Raw genomic sequence first — 16,396 nt, forward strand, 5'->3', positions numbered from 1 at the left:
TGGCATTTTTAGTAGTGTGGGTAAGATCCAGCAATGTCCATGACAGCCTCGGCTGTCTTGGGTCTCTGCCTCCTCATTGGCTGAGACAGCAAGCGGGAGCCATTGGCTCCCACTACTGTCAATCACAGCCAGTCAGCCAATGAGGAGAGAGAGGCGTGTGTGAATGGACACTCCGAGCAGCGGCTTGGGAATACACCTGCAATAGGAAGAAGGGTCAGCCGCACACCGGAGGATAGATGAATATAATGTGTATTTATTGATCCATAGGACACACAAAACACCAGGACATGAATACAGGACTTGTTAATGCGTTTCACACGATCTCGTGCTTAATCACAACGATTAAGCACAAGATTGTGTGAAATGCGTTAACAAGTCCTGTATTCATGTCCTGGTGTTTTGTGTGTCCTATGGATCAATAAATACACACTATATTCATCTATCCTCCGGAGTGCAGCTGACCCTTCTTCCTATTGCATCGTGTGTGGTGGCGAGCCAGAGCCTGCACCTGTTGTGGATTGATCTGGATTGTTTGCATGAGCGATATACCTTTTGTTCTTTGGGAACACGCCTGCTTGGGTGCCCCCATAGCAAGCTGCTTGCTATGGGGGGCACCCGACAGAAAGGAGGAGCCAGGAGCGCCAGCAAGGGACCCGAGAAGAGAAGGATCCAGGCTGCTCTGTGCAAAACTACTACACACAGTAGGTAAATAGAACATGTTTGTTATTTTCCAAAAAAAAAAAAGTGAACCTTTAGTATTGCTTTAAGTTTTTATACTGTATCTTACAAGATCATTGGATATACAAATGTATCTTTTACCTGAAATGACCCAACACAAAGCTCGAACCATATCTGACATTCACTGAAACTGGGCATCTGAAAAACAGTGAACACCATGTAGTGGACTCCAAACAATGGTATAAGCAGAAGGGTGGATTTTGTGAGTCTCCTGAAAAAAGGCAAAAATAAAATATTACTCACACTAGGGCAAAATGCCTTGTATGACAATGACACTTTCTTTACTGATAGCAGGATATACTCTCTATATCTCAATCACTGGTGCTGTACACAAGTCAAGTTCTGACATTAGCAGGAAATTCAGACTCTGCATAGCTGCATTATGAAATCAGCACAGACCAAAAAGTAAGCACTAAACGAACATTTTAGAAGATTTCGATCCATTTTGTGACAAAAACACACATGCAGTCTACAGGTTTGACCCAATTGTAGCAATTGTATGTGGCCACTCAACCTTCCCCACATTTTATAACAGTCAGTGGTGTGGGTAAGAGAGGACGCCACATGCCTCCCATTGATCTTGATGCATGGTGGACATAAACAACAGTGATAGGTGTCTGGATAAAGCTGTACAGCAGCATTCAGACCAGGAGATGGAGCCAGTCATGTGAGCTGTATGCAAATGTATTGACAAGAAATATGCTGAAAGAAGAAGAAAGCAGAGTGAGCAAAGATATTATCTCTCTCGGCATAGTAGGGTAAAGACAACACTGTTGTATTCCTTAACTTTATGTAGTGTCATCCTGTTTGTCAGGATAGTACAAACACACCCCCAAATGACCTGTTTTTAAAAAGTAGACAGCCCATGGAATTTCATAAGAGGCATGGTGAGTATTTTGCAGACATCAATTTTGGCACAGGATTTTGAGAAAGAGGAAAAGAAAAAATACATTTTTGTTTTCTTTCTTTGTTTTCCCAAAACTTGTGGCAACAAATGAGATCTGCAAAATACTCACCATGCCCCTTAGCAAATACCACGGAGATTCTACTTTCCAAAAAGGGGTCATTTGGGGGGGGGGGTGATTCTACTATCCTGGGCCAACATTAGAAGCTTATGGCAAACACCACCCACTCTTCTGACCACTTAATGACCAAGCCTTTTCTGACGCCTTTTGTTTACATGTAAATAGTTTTTTTGCTAGAAAACTACTTTGAACCCCCAAACAGTACATTTTTTTTTAATGCAGAGGCCCTAGAGAATAAAAGGGTGGGTGTTGTAAATTTGAATGCACAGAAACACAATATATTGCCCAACTGTCAGATGGATTCAAAACAACTTTGTTGTTATTGTGATCCTGTGATCATATAGACCACCGGGTCTTGTTCACCCGGATCTTCATTCCGCTGTGTCTAGTGGACACAACAGACGTGCGGGGGGGGAAGCACAGTGCCTCCCTGTGTTGCTTTAACACCAGTAACGTAAGGGTACATTGCTGGTCCTGTAGCTGCAATATACACTGCGCGTGGGCGGGCGAGCGGAAAGTGAATTAAGATATTTTGATAACATGATAACATGTTTGTTTTATTTCTTTTTAATGATGGATTCATTATAAAAAATGTTTAAGCTTACTGTGTGTTAAAGAGGCTTTTCCCCACATTCACATCATTATTTTTGAAAAGTAAAAATGCACAGTAAAAAATTATTTGTATTTTCTATGCAGTGATTTGGGTAGAAAAGTTGTACTTTCCAAAAACTGTTTTTCTTTTATGAGAGAAATAGTGATGCTGCCATGCTGGCCTCCTTATGAAAATGCTAGTTGCCTGAACATCACCCGGCATCATTCTTGAGTCTCTGAATTGGAAGAATTATGCAATACACTGGGGGGGGGAGGGGGAGATCTACTGAGGCTTCAAGCACCCTATCTTTAAGCTCCTAGTAGCTAGTTATGAGCATTTTTTTCTCTGCACTTAGAAGCACATACGTAGTGTTATCCAAGCACACTATTCTAAGCTAGAAGCATTTTTCAAGCTTCAGCTTCTAGGAGCAGAAAAAAAACGCTTTTTTTGTGTTTTTGGGAGCAATTTGCCAGCAGAAAAAAAAACACTGAATGCTCATAAACACTCCTAAATGCTACTAATATGCTACTAAAACACACCTAGCAGATTTTTTTCTAGATTTTTTTGCCCTACATGTACTGTAAAAACATCAGCGCTCCTTAAATGCTCCGAAACACTTCTAAAAATCGCTATTACCAGCATGTTTTCCAGCGTTTTTTGAGCTTAGAAAAAAAATGCTAGCATGCATGGAGCCTAAACCTGGTGCACTTAGCATCTTGTGCACTTGTGTATGGTAGCCAATCAGCTTCTAACTTCAGCTTGTTCAATTAAGATTTGACAATAAAACCTGGAAGCTGATTAATTTATGTAAACAACCCCACTATTTCCAGATCAGATAATGTTGATGCCAGAGGGCTTTCATGACAAACAGCAAGCAGACATTTTTAAAAGGAAGTCAGCATTAAAAGTCCCAATATTCTAAGACAAGATTCCTTTTATGAATTTTCTTTCCCACTGATAGTTTACAATGCATCTGCTAAACTGCTATTGTCCATATGGATCACTTGTACAATTTGTATATCTTATCTCCTTTATTGATGCTATATGATGGCTCTCCAGAAAATGTTTTTTGTTTAATATTTAAAATTTTGCTCCAAATTCCTATTTATGAATAAACTAGCTATGCATCATAATTATAAAATTCATACTGAATACACTAAATTTAACAGGAGTGGATGACTAAACTGTAATGTATTTCAAAGCAATGCTGAGATTTAATTTCAGAAAGAATATGTTTGAATACGTACTTAAACTGGGATTGGTCATTGCCCCCCACGTCAGGAGATCTTAGCTTCTGCAGTAAGATTCGAATGATATTAATAAATAGACAGAAGTTTACCTGGGAAAAAAGCACAGAAAATATATCAATGTGTTTAAACAAACCCATGTGCCTTTCATAAGTAACAGATAAACCAACATTTCCAATGCATATTGAAAAGCATTTAGCCTACTAGCTGGAAAAGATTACATAGCGATGTTTGGAATCTGAAGCAATTTATAGCCAGAATACGTTTTAGCAACCAATCATAATTTTCCTTTTATCTGCCATTTTCTAAATGTCATACTGACCTGACTTTACACTACTTAAAAAGTAACCCCACTTTTGTTGAAAAAAACAAGACAATCCCCTCTGGGTCATCTATGTATATTGCAAGTATTTTAACTGCTTCCCGTCCGCCCTATAGCAGTAATATTGCTACAGGGCGGCACGGGTGCGCAAAATCACGTATATATAGGTAATTTTGCATTTCCAGGTAAGGGACGTTCATCCCACCCGAGTCGCTATTCACAGCCTAGGCTGTCAATCACCAGGTCCTGCCCAGTGATTACTTGCCGGCACCCAGTGATTAAGGAGCATTACCGATGGAGGGAGAGAACTGTAAGTAAACAATACAGTTCTCTCCCCTGTCAGCTCCTGCACGCTGCTATGCATGGCTTTGCACTGCAGAGCCTTGCAAAGCAGTGTGCTTACAGTGAAGCACACACACACAGCCCCCATAGTAAAACAGCACACAGTTAACCCTTTGATCGCTCCACATGTTAACCCCTATCTGCCCAGTGCCATTAATTCAGTGTCAGTGCAATTTATTAAAACTGATCACTGTATTGGTGTCACTGGGGATGTCAGTGACACCAAGTTAATTTCCCCCAGTGTCAGAATGCCCGCCGCAGTCCCGCTATAAGTCGCTGATTGCCGCCATTACTAGTAAAAATTAAACAAAAAAATCCCAGTATATATACCGCCGTTAGTAAACGCTATAACTTTAATGTAAACCATTTAATTACATGTATTGGAATTTTTTTTAGCAAAGACATTTTGGCATAAATTTATGACAAAATTAGATTTTTTACTGGACATATTTAATAGCAAAAGTCCAAAATATTTTTTTTTTTGCAACATTGTTATAGCACAAAAAATAAAAACCGTACAGGCGATCAAATACCACCGAAGAAAGCTCTATTCATGGGAAAAAAAGGATGTAAATTTCATTTGGGTGCAGCATTGCAAGACCGCGCAATTGTCAGCTAAAATAATGCAGCGCCGTAATGCGAAAAATGGCCTGGTGAGGAAGGGGGGTAAATACTCTGGAGGACAAGTGGTTAACAAACGTTCTTCTGTTATTAAGAAAAAGCTGTATGTTCTAGAATGTCCTTGGAAATCTTGTTCCTGAATAGGAGTGTTTGTGTTCAATCTAATCTCTGGATGCACTTTTAGTCTTCTTATGAGGAAAGTTGCAGTGTCTGCATCCCTTTAAAAGCAGTTAACCTTAAGGGAGTATCTCACCAAAAACGTATTTTCTGTAAAAGAGGATGCCTAAAATTTTACCTGTATCTTAGTGCGTATTTTTGGGGAAATTAGTTAGCCAGTCACACAAGCAGGAAATTATATTTCTGGGGAAGTTTTGCAGTGAGTACAGAAGGCTTTCAGGTTGCCACATTGAACTGAATTTTAACAAAAAATAACAGCAGCTGCAGACTGAAAAGGAAAGGTCATTTTTAATACCATTACATTACAACATGAATTGTGTAGCAAATGTATATGCTATATCATTTTTTTTTTGCTATTTTTTCCCACAAAAAAGGAGTTACCATTTAAGTGAGTTTTTTTGGCATTAGACACATATACAGTTTATAGGTCACATTAAAGGTGGAAAAAGTTCTGAAATGATTTGTTTTTGTCTCAATTTTTTACACCACAGAAACCTGACATTTTAACAGGGGTGTGTAGACTTTTTATAACCGCTGAAGATTTTTTAACAAGTCACCCATTTATAAATATAGGTGTCTCTTTTGAGGTTTTATATGTCAAGAATTTTTGTTGTTTATTAAGTTGATGCAGTCTCATCTCAGTTTTTGCTGTAACATGTACTGGAGTGCCAGAGGATGTAAACACTACAACAGCCCCATATAGGCTGGGAACAAAAATGTCTGCTGCGAACAGGAATATATTTATACAGTATTTCTAGTTTGGCAGCATATCAGCTGCCTGGCACAGCTTTGCATTTTTTATCTAAAGTCCATTTATCTTTTAATGTACAATTCCAGAGCTGGCTGAATACTTGGACTACTATACAAAAAGTTCAAAATGTAAGTACCAGCTCTACTTTTTTCATGTTTGTCCAGCCATTATTTACATATGTAGGGAATACTGACTTAAAGCCTCTCTCCAGGCAGTAAAACAAATAGCCCTTGTTTCACAAAAGTGAGTTACCCTTTAAATGATTTAATACAGTTTCTTTCCAACCCCCATCCTGGACCGGACAGTGAAGGAGCATCAGCAGACTGATAATCTCATCCCTCTGCCCTTGCGTAAGCATGTTCCTTACCTAAACATGAGTACAGCTACATGACTAACTCCTAGATACCCCACCTTCTCCAAGTGTGAGTTCAGCCATCAGTAGATTACAAGAAGATAATATAAAGTCATATTCAGGTGCCTACACTTGCATTTAATAATTTGTTTTATGATTTTTAATGAGTACATAATTGCATTAATTGGTGTTTATTATATCTGCCTGGAGTTCAGCTTTATAAGGTATTTGATTGTATCCTGTGATCAACAACTCCAAGATGCCTTTTAGCAGTAAGCTACATTCAACTGGATTTGTCCCATAATGTTGAATACATTACAGCGATCATTTAAGTTGTTTTTTCAACTTTGTTGAAGAAGCTACTTAGATAAGCTGTGAAACATCTTCAACATTACAGGAGAAGTTCAGTTGAATGGGACTAACTACTACTAGATATACCAGGGGAGATGAACTAAAACTAGTGCACTCAGAATCCTATCTTCTTTCTTTGATGCTATATAATGGCACTTTGATGCTATATAATGGTCACTATTGCTTCAAATGTAGCTCCAAATGTTCATTTCCTATTTGTGTATAAACTATGAATAAACTAGCTATGCATCATAATTATAAAATTCATACTGAATACACTACATTTATCAGAAGTGGATGACTAACCTGTAATGCACTTCAAAGCAAAATCAGAATCTGGTGCAGCTGTGTATGGTAGCCAATCAGCTTCTAACTTCAGCTTCTTCAGTTAGGCTTTGACACTAAAACCTGGAAGCTGATTGGTTTCCATGCGGAGGTGCACCAGATTTTGCATCATGCAGTTTTAGTAAATAACACCCACTATAACTTGGATCAATAAGAACCTTCACAGACAACCTCAAGACTTAAATTGAGTTAAGAGAAAGATTAATCTGCAACAGACATAACACTGCTCACCCAAAACAGCTACAAAAAAGTACCAAAGACAATAGTAAACCTGAAGGAATAAAGAATCAGCCAATGTTAGAAGGTAATTCAATGACTAAATTAAAATTACCAAATGACCAATAAATAGTATGTGCCAGTGAAATCAAGTTCACTCACAATGATTGAAATGATTATCGGTATCCTTATAACCCACCATGGAATGCTGTGCTCGTTGGTATCCCAGCATCTACAACATATAGATACAGAAAGAATATTAAAAGTAAAAAAAAACTAATGAGATTGTACCATTTAAATGATTAATGAATCTTACTGAGTAACTCTTTCTGGCTGGCTATACCTCCCAAGTTCCAACTGGAGATACAGGCTACCAGGCAGGAAAAGTTACTTTTGGTGGAGGCAGTGCTTAGATTGGGACTAAACATTTAGGTGCAGGTACTTTTTGTACTGAGGTGTTAGGGGCCAAGGTTAAGATTAGGGGTTGGATTAATGGACTACTTATTACAGGTTAAAGTTAAGGGAGAAGGTTAAAGTGCATGTAAACCTTGTACTATTGTTCTAAGACTTGCATATACAAGGGATTTGTTTTTACATTTCTTTATTTATCTAAGACAACAGAACCAAAAATACAATTGGGCTTACACATGTACAATATTAGTATCAGTAAAGTCAGGGCTTACTGCATAAGAACATACAAAGTACAAAATGACCACTAGGAAGTTAATAACTGTAAAGATGATTGAGTAAAGGAGAGTTGTCTTTAAGAACGTGGACCAATGTGACTCCACTGCCGAAAAGACAAAGCTGTGTTGCCATTTGGGACATGAGAGAGCTTTTTTTTTTTTTACGCTTTTGAATCACTATCATCTCCAGGTTTTTTACATTGTAACCTAATGTACCAAGTGCATAATTAGAGTGGAGTTGGTAGACTAGCGGGGGGAATACTCAACTTTAATACTTTAATGAGCTACACAGCACTTTTGCTATGCTCATACCTTATACAAAATTTATTTGCTAGACATATAAACTGTTATTAGAATTTGACTTAAAGCTTGTGTTACCTATTAGCAATACATTTATTTGCCATTCTTTGGTGTGGTAAATATGCCACTAAATGAACTTTAATATATCTATTTGAAAGGGGAATAAAAAGCTGTTCTTCTATCTCTGTGGACTGCAAAACACCTTCCCCTGTTATGGAGAAGAGAGGGAGGTGGTATGTGGTCCTAACAAAGTGTTATGTAGTCCTGACACATTCCCTGTTCTAGGATGACGATCCTGCTCAGTACATTTGTCAAATTAGGACAGGAAGTGAGGTATTGGCAAAATTAGCAAGTTAAAGGAAAAATAAGTGTACAAAAAACTAATAAAGCCACCACCACATCTAAGGACCCATAAGCTGAAATACTATTATTTTTTTTCAAGGCAGGGTTGGATATGCTTTAACACTGTAGCAGATGGAAACTTAAAGAGAATTAACTGAAATCTAACATGGAAATAAATAAATTACTTATACATATACTATATTGCCAAAAGTATTGGGACACCCCTCCAAATCATTGGGTTCAGGTGTTCCAATCACCTCCAGGTATATAAAATCAAGCACCTGGACATGCAGATTGCTTCTAAAAACATTTGTGAAAGAATGGGTTGCTCTCAGGAGCCCAGTGAATTCAATCGTGGTACCGTGATAGGTTGCCACCTGTGCAATAAATCCATCTGTTAAAATTCCTTGCTACTAAATATTCCACGGTCAACTGTTCTTGGAATTGGAACAAACTGGAAGAGAATGGGAACAACAGCAACTCAGCCACGAAGTGACAGAGCGGGGTCAGCGCATTTTGAAGTGCGCAGAAGTCACAACTGTCTGCAGAGTCAATGGCTAAAGACCTCCAAACTTCGTGTGGCCTTCAGATTAGCACAACAACAGTGCATAGAGAGCTTCATGGAATGGGTTTCCATAGCAGAGAAGCTGCATCCAAGCCTCACATCACCAAGTGCAATGCAAAACGTTGGATGCAGTGGTGTAAAGCACACCGCCACTGGACTCTAGAGCAGTGGAGAAGTGTTCTCCAGAGTGACAAATCACACTTCTCTGTCTGGCAATCTGATGGACATGTCTGAGTTTGGCGGTTGCGAGGAGAATGGTACTTGCCTGACTGCATTGTGCCAAGTGCAAAGTTTGGCTGAGGGGGGATTATGGTGTGGGTCTGTTTTTTAGGGGTTGGGCTTGGCCCCTTAATTCCAGTGAAGGGAACTCTTAAGGCGTCAGCATACCAAGACATTTTGGACAATTTCCTGTTCCCAACTTTGTGGGAACAGTTTGGGGATGGCCCTTTCCTGTTCCAAAATGACTGCGGATCATTGCACAAAGCAAGGTCTATAAAAACATGGATGAGCGAGTTTGGGGTGGAGGAACTTGACTGGCCTGCACCTCACCCCAACAGAACACCTTTGGGATGAATTAGAGTGGAGACTGCGTGCCAAGCCTTCTTGTCCAACATCAGTGCCTGACCTCACAAATGCACTTCTGGAAGAATGGTCAAACATTCCCATAGACACACTCCTAAACCTTGTGGACAGCCTTCCTAGAAGATTTGAAGCTCTTATAGATACAAAGGGTGGGCCAACTCAATATTGAACCCTCATGTGTATGTAAAGGCAGGCGTCCCAATACTTTTGGCAATATATTGTATGTGTATGCTAACCTTTTTATATTTTGACTTTAGCTTACAGAAAATAACCTAAGACATGTTTACCCAGTGTCCTCTAAATAAATTCTTGTCACAATCCATACAATAATACATATGGTGGGAATACCTAAGGAAGAAAAGGTAAAACAAAGTCAGAGTGTACAAGACCAAAATGTTGTGTCACTATAGCATACTTTAATTTAGAACAGAATATGCATCTTTTCCATTTGCTGTCTACTAAAGGTTTATTAAAGTGTAATTACACTTCTGTAAAATGTAACTTATGCTGTAGAATTGCTATATAAGAAATTCTACAATTTGTTTAAAAATTACCTTTACATATCATGTTTTGATTCTAAAGCTATCAAATATGTATTCTTTGAACTGCAGCAACCATTTTCTGTAATTGAAGAATGATTTGCAATTAGCATTTTTAAAAAATCCTCATCCCCCTGCTTCTGCAACAAGATTGCCCACAGAACTGCACAGGACCTTCGGTGAAATTACTTGAATTTGTTCATCCCATCAAAAATAGGCATCCCAGTTCAGTTAAGCGGTTATGCCTATACTATTATTAGGCTAATATAAGTGAAAAGCTTCACTGAAACTCTAACAGGATATTCACACTTTTCTAAGCTGACCCAGTCATGTTTCACAGCATGGTGTTTCTGCAGAACCTCTTCTGTCTAACTTTTTTTTTCTTTTTTTTTTCAAAAATCGAGGCAACTGTATTGCCACTGGCTAGGCTAGGAACAAGATTGAGTGAGGATCTGGCATAAAGGTCATATAAATCATAGCAGCAACCAGAGTTCAGCCTGTTTCCACAGTTGTATAGTTGTATAATAATATATCTTTGTGTATATATACAGTATATATCCTTTACACATGTTTACCATGTATAATGGTACACACACATTTACCATGCCTGCCCTCCATTTTTCTATGAAAAAAGTATTTTGTTTACTGAGCTCAATAGCTACACAACTAAATGAGTCAGAGCAATGACTTATTCTTACACCTCTGCTCTGAGCAGATGGGCCCTTTGGAATTTCAACCAAAGAGAGTTCACTCTTTATCAACTGTTAATTTGTAAAAACATATATATACCGTATTTTCCGGCGTATAAGACGACTGGGCGTATAAGACGACCCCCCTACTTTTCCTGTTAAAATATAGGCTTTGGGCTATACGCGCCGTATAAGACTACCCCCCTCTACCAACCAATCACGGCAAGCGATGTACCAGTATTTTCTGTGCACACTGCATACAAAGCCTGCTTGGATTGGGTGGGTCAGCTCTCCCTGCCTGCCCAGCCCTCCCTGTCTCCAAGATGATCTGAGAACTGCCACAGTTATTAATATATAATAATTAATGTTAATTACCGTATTTCCTGCAAGGTACTGCCTAGCTGACGCTTCTGCACATGTCTTCGGCAGCAGTAGACGATCGCTGATCACCATTCCTCACAGAACTGCATGAGACGTCGGATGCAGCCGTTCAGTGCTCGATTGAGCTTGACTGAAACTGTGATATGCAGAGAAGGGATACACATCGGGTAGCGGCAAGAAGACGCTTCTGCACATGTCACAGTTTCAGTCAAGCTCAATCGAGCACTGAACGGCTGCATCCGACGTCTCATGCAGTTCTGTGAGGAATGGTGATCAGCGATCGTCTACTGCTGCCGAAGACATGCGCAGAAGCGTCAGCTCGGAAGTACAGGTAAGGTTTCAGCACAACACCCGGCGTATAAGACGACCCCCGACTTTGTAGAAGATTTCCAGGGGTTAAAAAGTCATCTTATACGCCGGAAAATACGGTATATATACATGTAGCACTACCCCCTTGGGGTTGCTGATGAATTTGGGTCCCCCTTTAGTGCTGCACTGCTAGTCCTTTAGCAATTTTTACACACCGTTCATCCTCAGACAAGAAATCAGGCATTGAGCGTTTGGTTTTTTTTTTTTTTTTTTAACTTGGAAGGGTTATAGGATGCCCATGAGAACCAAACTATTGAGGACAAACCTTCTGAACTATTCACAGCTTCTCCTTTAAGACCCTCTCAGTCTGTTGGAGTGCTAGCAAGCTCTCCAGTTGTAGCAGGAGATAAGGATCCTGTTCCCTTTAAAAGATGCACAGTCAATAGAAGGGGGCTAATCTGGTTTCCTACCACAGTTCTCCTTCTCCTATCCACCCAGGGGGTGTAAGTGTACTCACTAAGGTTCTCTTCTGCGCAGCTTGTGGATGGCTACTGTTACCAGGCTTGTCAGCTGGAAGGCTCCTTCCTGACACACAGGTGATCCTCTCCCAGGGGACCAGTGAGTCCTGAGTTTTCCTCCTGTCCAAGTCCAGGCTTGCAGGCAAGCCCCATCCCAGCAGGCCTCTTGGCAGCCTCCCTCCACCAACCTCACATTGCTCTCACTCAAACTCCACCACCACTCCTCCTCTACCCCTCTCTCTTGACTGAGCAGGTTCCAACACCTTTTAAGGAGTCCAGCCCCCTTCCAACCTCCTGTTGGGGATTGGCTGAGGTCCCTAAAGAAGTGCAACCAACCACTCCTCAAAATCCACCCACTGTCCTCAAGGTCCTCCTATGAAAGTCATGGACAGGGGAAATTCCAGAGAGGCTGGTCTGCAGAGTCTCTCAGTCCTGACCCAATTTTGACCCCTCTAGCTATTGCACCTGAGCTACTGACAGCTCCTGTCTAACCATCAGGAATCTAACTCCCCCTAGTGTATCTAGGAGGGTGTTACATAAAAGTACACTTTAGAAAGGTTATAGAAAACATCAATTTAAAAATGTACAATCTTAAAAGTTAAAAGAAAGTTAGCCCACTAAAATTAGAGGTTTCCTGTAAACTCTTTTCCCCAAATGCTTTCAATTAACAGATATCAACACTGGTTATTGTTTCAAAAAAATCCTGTTTGGCTTTTCAATCATCACTACGATCTTAGGAAAGTGTGACTGGCATGACATTCGGTTAAACCCATCGTCTATAATGTATACTGTAAAACAAAGTAAGAATTTATAAATCGATCATACCCCATCCAATAAACAGATATATAGTAAAATGTCTGTTTGGAGAGAAGATCACCACAAGAAGTGTATGTAGGTAAAGTCCTTCTACCAGTAACCAGTAGAAATTTGCAGTCACACAATAATGAACAAACACTAAAATAATCTTGCAGCCAACCTGTAACAGAAAAAGTCAACATTGATAGTTACTTTTAATTGTATAGGTGTGGTCTGTACAGTATGCAGAGAGTATGCAATGTATATGAAAATATTTATTCTACATTTTAAAAAAAATCTTTTTATTCATAGTATATAGCCATAGTATATAGCCTAAGATTTTTGGATACCTGACCTCAAACCTATACATCCTACTTCAAAACTATGGCCACTATTATGGCGTCGCCCCCACCCTCCTTTGCGGCTATAACTGCCTTCACACTTCTGGGAAGGCTTTGGATAGGATTATGGAGTGTGTCTGTAGGAATACATGCCAACTCAGCCAAATAAACATTTGTGAGGTCAGGTACTATTATTGGCCAAGAAGATTTGGCTTGCAATCAACAATTCAGTTCATCCCAAAGGTATTAAAAAGTGTCAGAAATCTGTCTAGGACACTCAAATTTCTACACACAAAGCATATCTTTATCAATTCATTTGCATAGGAGTTCAGTTATGCCAGAATAAAGGCGGAACTTCCTCACATTGTTGCCACATGGTTGAAAGCCACGATTATCTAAAATGTCTTAGAATGCTGTAGCATTAGCTGTACTTTTCACTGGCAACACTCGAACTCAATAATTTGGAGGATTGTCCCATAGTTTTAACAATATGGGTGTGATGCCCATGTTCCCACAATCTTTTGTCTATCTATCTATCTATCTACAGTATCTATCTAATCTCTGTCTGTTGATAAAGATTTACTTTAGTCTTTGGCATTGGTTTTATAAATTACTAGTCTTGGCCATGGTTACATTCTGAGGATTAATGTGGCCAATAAAGACATTTCTAATACAACTTGGGCAGCAGACCTTAAACTGCTTTCATTTTGTTAAATATATACGATCTGGATATCTCACAGTGGAGGCTGGGGCAGATATGGTCAACCCATGAGTTTCTGCTCTGCCTAAACAATATCTGAATGCATAATATTGTATTTGAACTATGTATTTTTCAAATAATATTGGCCCTTTATTGGAAAATTCGCTTTTTAAATGCTATATCCTGGCCACAAACCATTCTTGTTTACAGGCATTTTACAGTAACTACTGATTCCATCACATGTAATGCAGAAAATGTAATTACCAGAGAGTCGGGACAAGAATGTGAACTGGAGTATAGAAAATCATCCTTCACTAATACAGAAATAGCTTTTAACATAAATGAGAGGAACAAATTCAAATGAATGTAGTTCCTGGTACAATGCAGCTTTCTGAAATAAAAAAAGAAAGGAAACGATCAAAAGATTGCAATGGATGCATTCATATCATTATGCTTGCCAATTAAACTATGAATTCTTATACTGTACCGCGCTCCAATATTATCAACCTTTTGTGATTAACCTTTTTTGGTTGTGTGAATTTCTTAATATACCACCTATAATCCAATCATTACTTACTTCTATGGTGCTTAAATATACAATTAACATAAATTAATTTATAAATATGAATTAAAAAATTATATGTGATTATAACAAATGTTAATAAAAAATTAATGAAAAATTGGAATGTCAATTCTATGTGAATAAAATAATAAAAAAATAATAAAACATTAAAAAAAAAAAAAAAAAAAAGGGAATGTCAATTATTTTCTTTGAATTTGAGATGGTGTTGTTATTCTATTTAGTTAATGTGATAAGTCTGTGTTGGCAGCTTGAACCTCTCCCTCGTCTCCTCTCCTCTCTCCTCAGCTCAGCTTTCTCAATTGTGCTTTCTTCACTGGCTGCTTTGTTTATTCCTCCATATACGGAACATGCAGAGAAGGGAAAAGAAACATAGTGTCTTATCCGGGATATAAGTGATTTATTGCTCTTTGATCTCCCACTCACATTGTGTAAATGTAAATAACGCTTTGCATACAATGTATCAAGATTGTGCTTCAGACAGCCTGGCTGATGTGTTTGCTTGCAGTAAATATACTCGCCATTCCTCTGTGGATGCGTGATAACGTCACCGCCCCTCCCCTACGCGTTACGCTACAGGGACTCGTAGCTTCCTCTGGGGGATGTGGATTTTCAAAAGCCATGCTCAATGACTGGGTACCCACCCATGGTTCAGTACTTATCCAATACGTGTCAGGCTGATTCATTATCATTGTTACGGTTTCTGGCTGATCAGGGACAGAAAGTCTCTCGCAAAAAGATGCAGTTTGTGGCACCACAAGTTGAGTACCTAGGATTTGTATTGTCTGAGGGCCAGAGGGGGCTGAGCCCAAGGAGAGTGGCAGCAATATGTCAACAACCAAAACCAGAAACTAAGGTTCAGATGCAATCCTTCCTAGGTATGGTAAACTATTGTAGACAGTGGATTCCTGACTGTTCTTATTATGACAATGTATTACGCCAAGTAACACTGAAAGATCAACCAGACCGTATTGAATGGACGCTGCCATTGGTGCAGGCATTTGAATATTTGAAGACAGCACTGGTCTCGTCTCCCGCATTAGGGTTACCGGATTATACTAAATCTTTTCATTTGTATTGTCAATCTGCATGTAAAACCATGGCTGCAGTACTAGCTCAAGAGCACGGAGGTGCCATGAGGCCGGTAGCATATTTATCAAAAACAATGCCCATCCCGGTCCAGGGCATGCCGGGGTGTCTCCAAGCTTTGTCTGTGTGTGCCTTGGATGTGGAAATGGCATCTATCATAGTTTTGGGAAACCCATTGATATTACACACATCTCATCATGTCCTACATGTACTGAAAAACATTAACACTCAACACATGTCAGCACAACGCCTGGCGGGATGTGAAGTAATTTTGACATCCACCAATAATCTCACAGTTAAATACAGCCCATCTACATCAGGACCATCTCTTTTATTGTCCTCCCTGCTTAATCTTCACAACACAAGGTCACCAGAATTGCAGGAGGAACACAATTGCCTGGATGTTATCCAAGCTGACACTTCTCCGCGACTAGATATGTTGGAGACTCCGATTCCTGGAGCCCCTGATGTGTTTGTCGATGGATCTTGTACACGCCCTAGTGATGCTACATACATCACAGGCTATGCAGTAGTAGAACCACCTCTTATTATTGAAACAGGTTCCATCCCCTACCCCAGTGCACAAGCAGCTGAATTAGTGGCCCTAACACGAGCTTGCACTCTTTATCAAGATCGAGATGTTAACATATACACAGATTCTAAATATGTCTTTGGGGTTGTACATGATTTTGGCCGTATTTGGCAACGCCGTGGTTTCACTACGGCCGATGGCAAGTCAATATCCCATCATTCTTTGATCCAGGATTTGCTTGCTGCACTCCAACTTCCAAGAAGGATAGCGGTCATTAAAGTGCGGGCACATACTAATGCCAAAGACCCAGTCACAAAAGGCAATGCTATGGCAGATGCAGCTGAAAAAATTGCAGGGCAACTGCATAAT

General features: G+C 39.5%; 1 protein-coding gene across 2 annotated transcripts in view; it reads right to left on the reverse strand.

Moving 5' to 3' along the window:
• The window catches only part of VIPR2 (vasoactive intestinal peptide receptor 2), a 101,909-nt gene that overhangs the window by 11,397 nt on the left and 74,116 nt on the right, over positions 1 to 16,396 (reverse strand). For both annotated transcript variants that reach the window (XM_089668735.1, XM_089668736.1), the window contains 6 exons: positions 14,091 to 14,217; positions 12,816 to 12,966; positions 9,842 to 9,902; positions 7,242 to 7,311; positions 3,603 to 3,694; positions 820 to 949 (listed from right to left, as the gene is read on the reverse strand). In XM_089668735.1, coding sequence (XP_089524861.1) covers positions 820 to 949; positions 3,603 to 3,694; positions 7,242 to 7,311; positions 9,842 to 9,902; positions 12,816 to 12,966; positions 14,091 to 14,217 — 631 coding nt within the window. The remainder of the gene's footprint in view (positions 1 to 819; positions 950 to 3,602; positions 3,695 to 7,241; positions 7,312 to 9,841; positions 9,903 to 12,815; positions 12,967 to 14,090; positions 14,218 to 16,396) is intronic.

The sequence above is a fragment of the Staurois parvus genome, unplaced genomic scaffold (genome assembly GCF_062004578.1).
Source record: "Staurois parvus isolate SC_StPar_1 unplaced genomic scaffold, SC_StPar_1.0 ptg000061l, whole genome shotgun sequence".
In the NCBI taxonomy this organism is placed as follows: Eukaryota; Metazoa; Chordata; class Amphibia; order Anura; family Ranidae; genus Staurois; species Staurois parvus.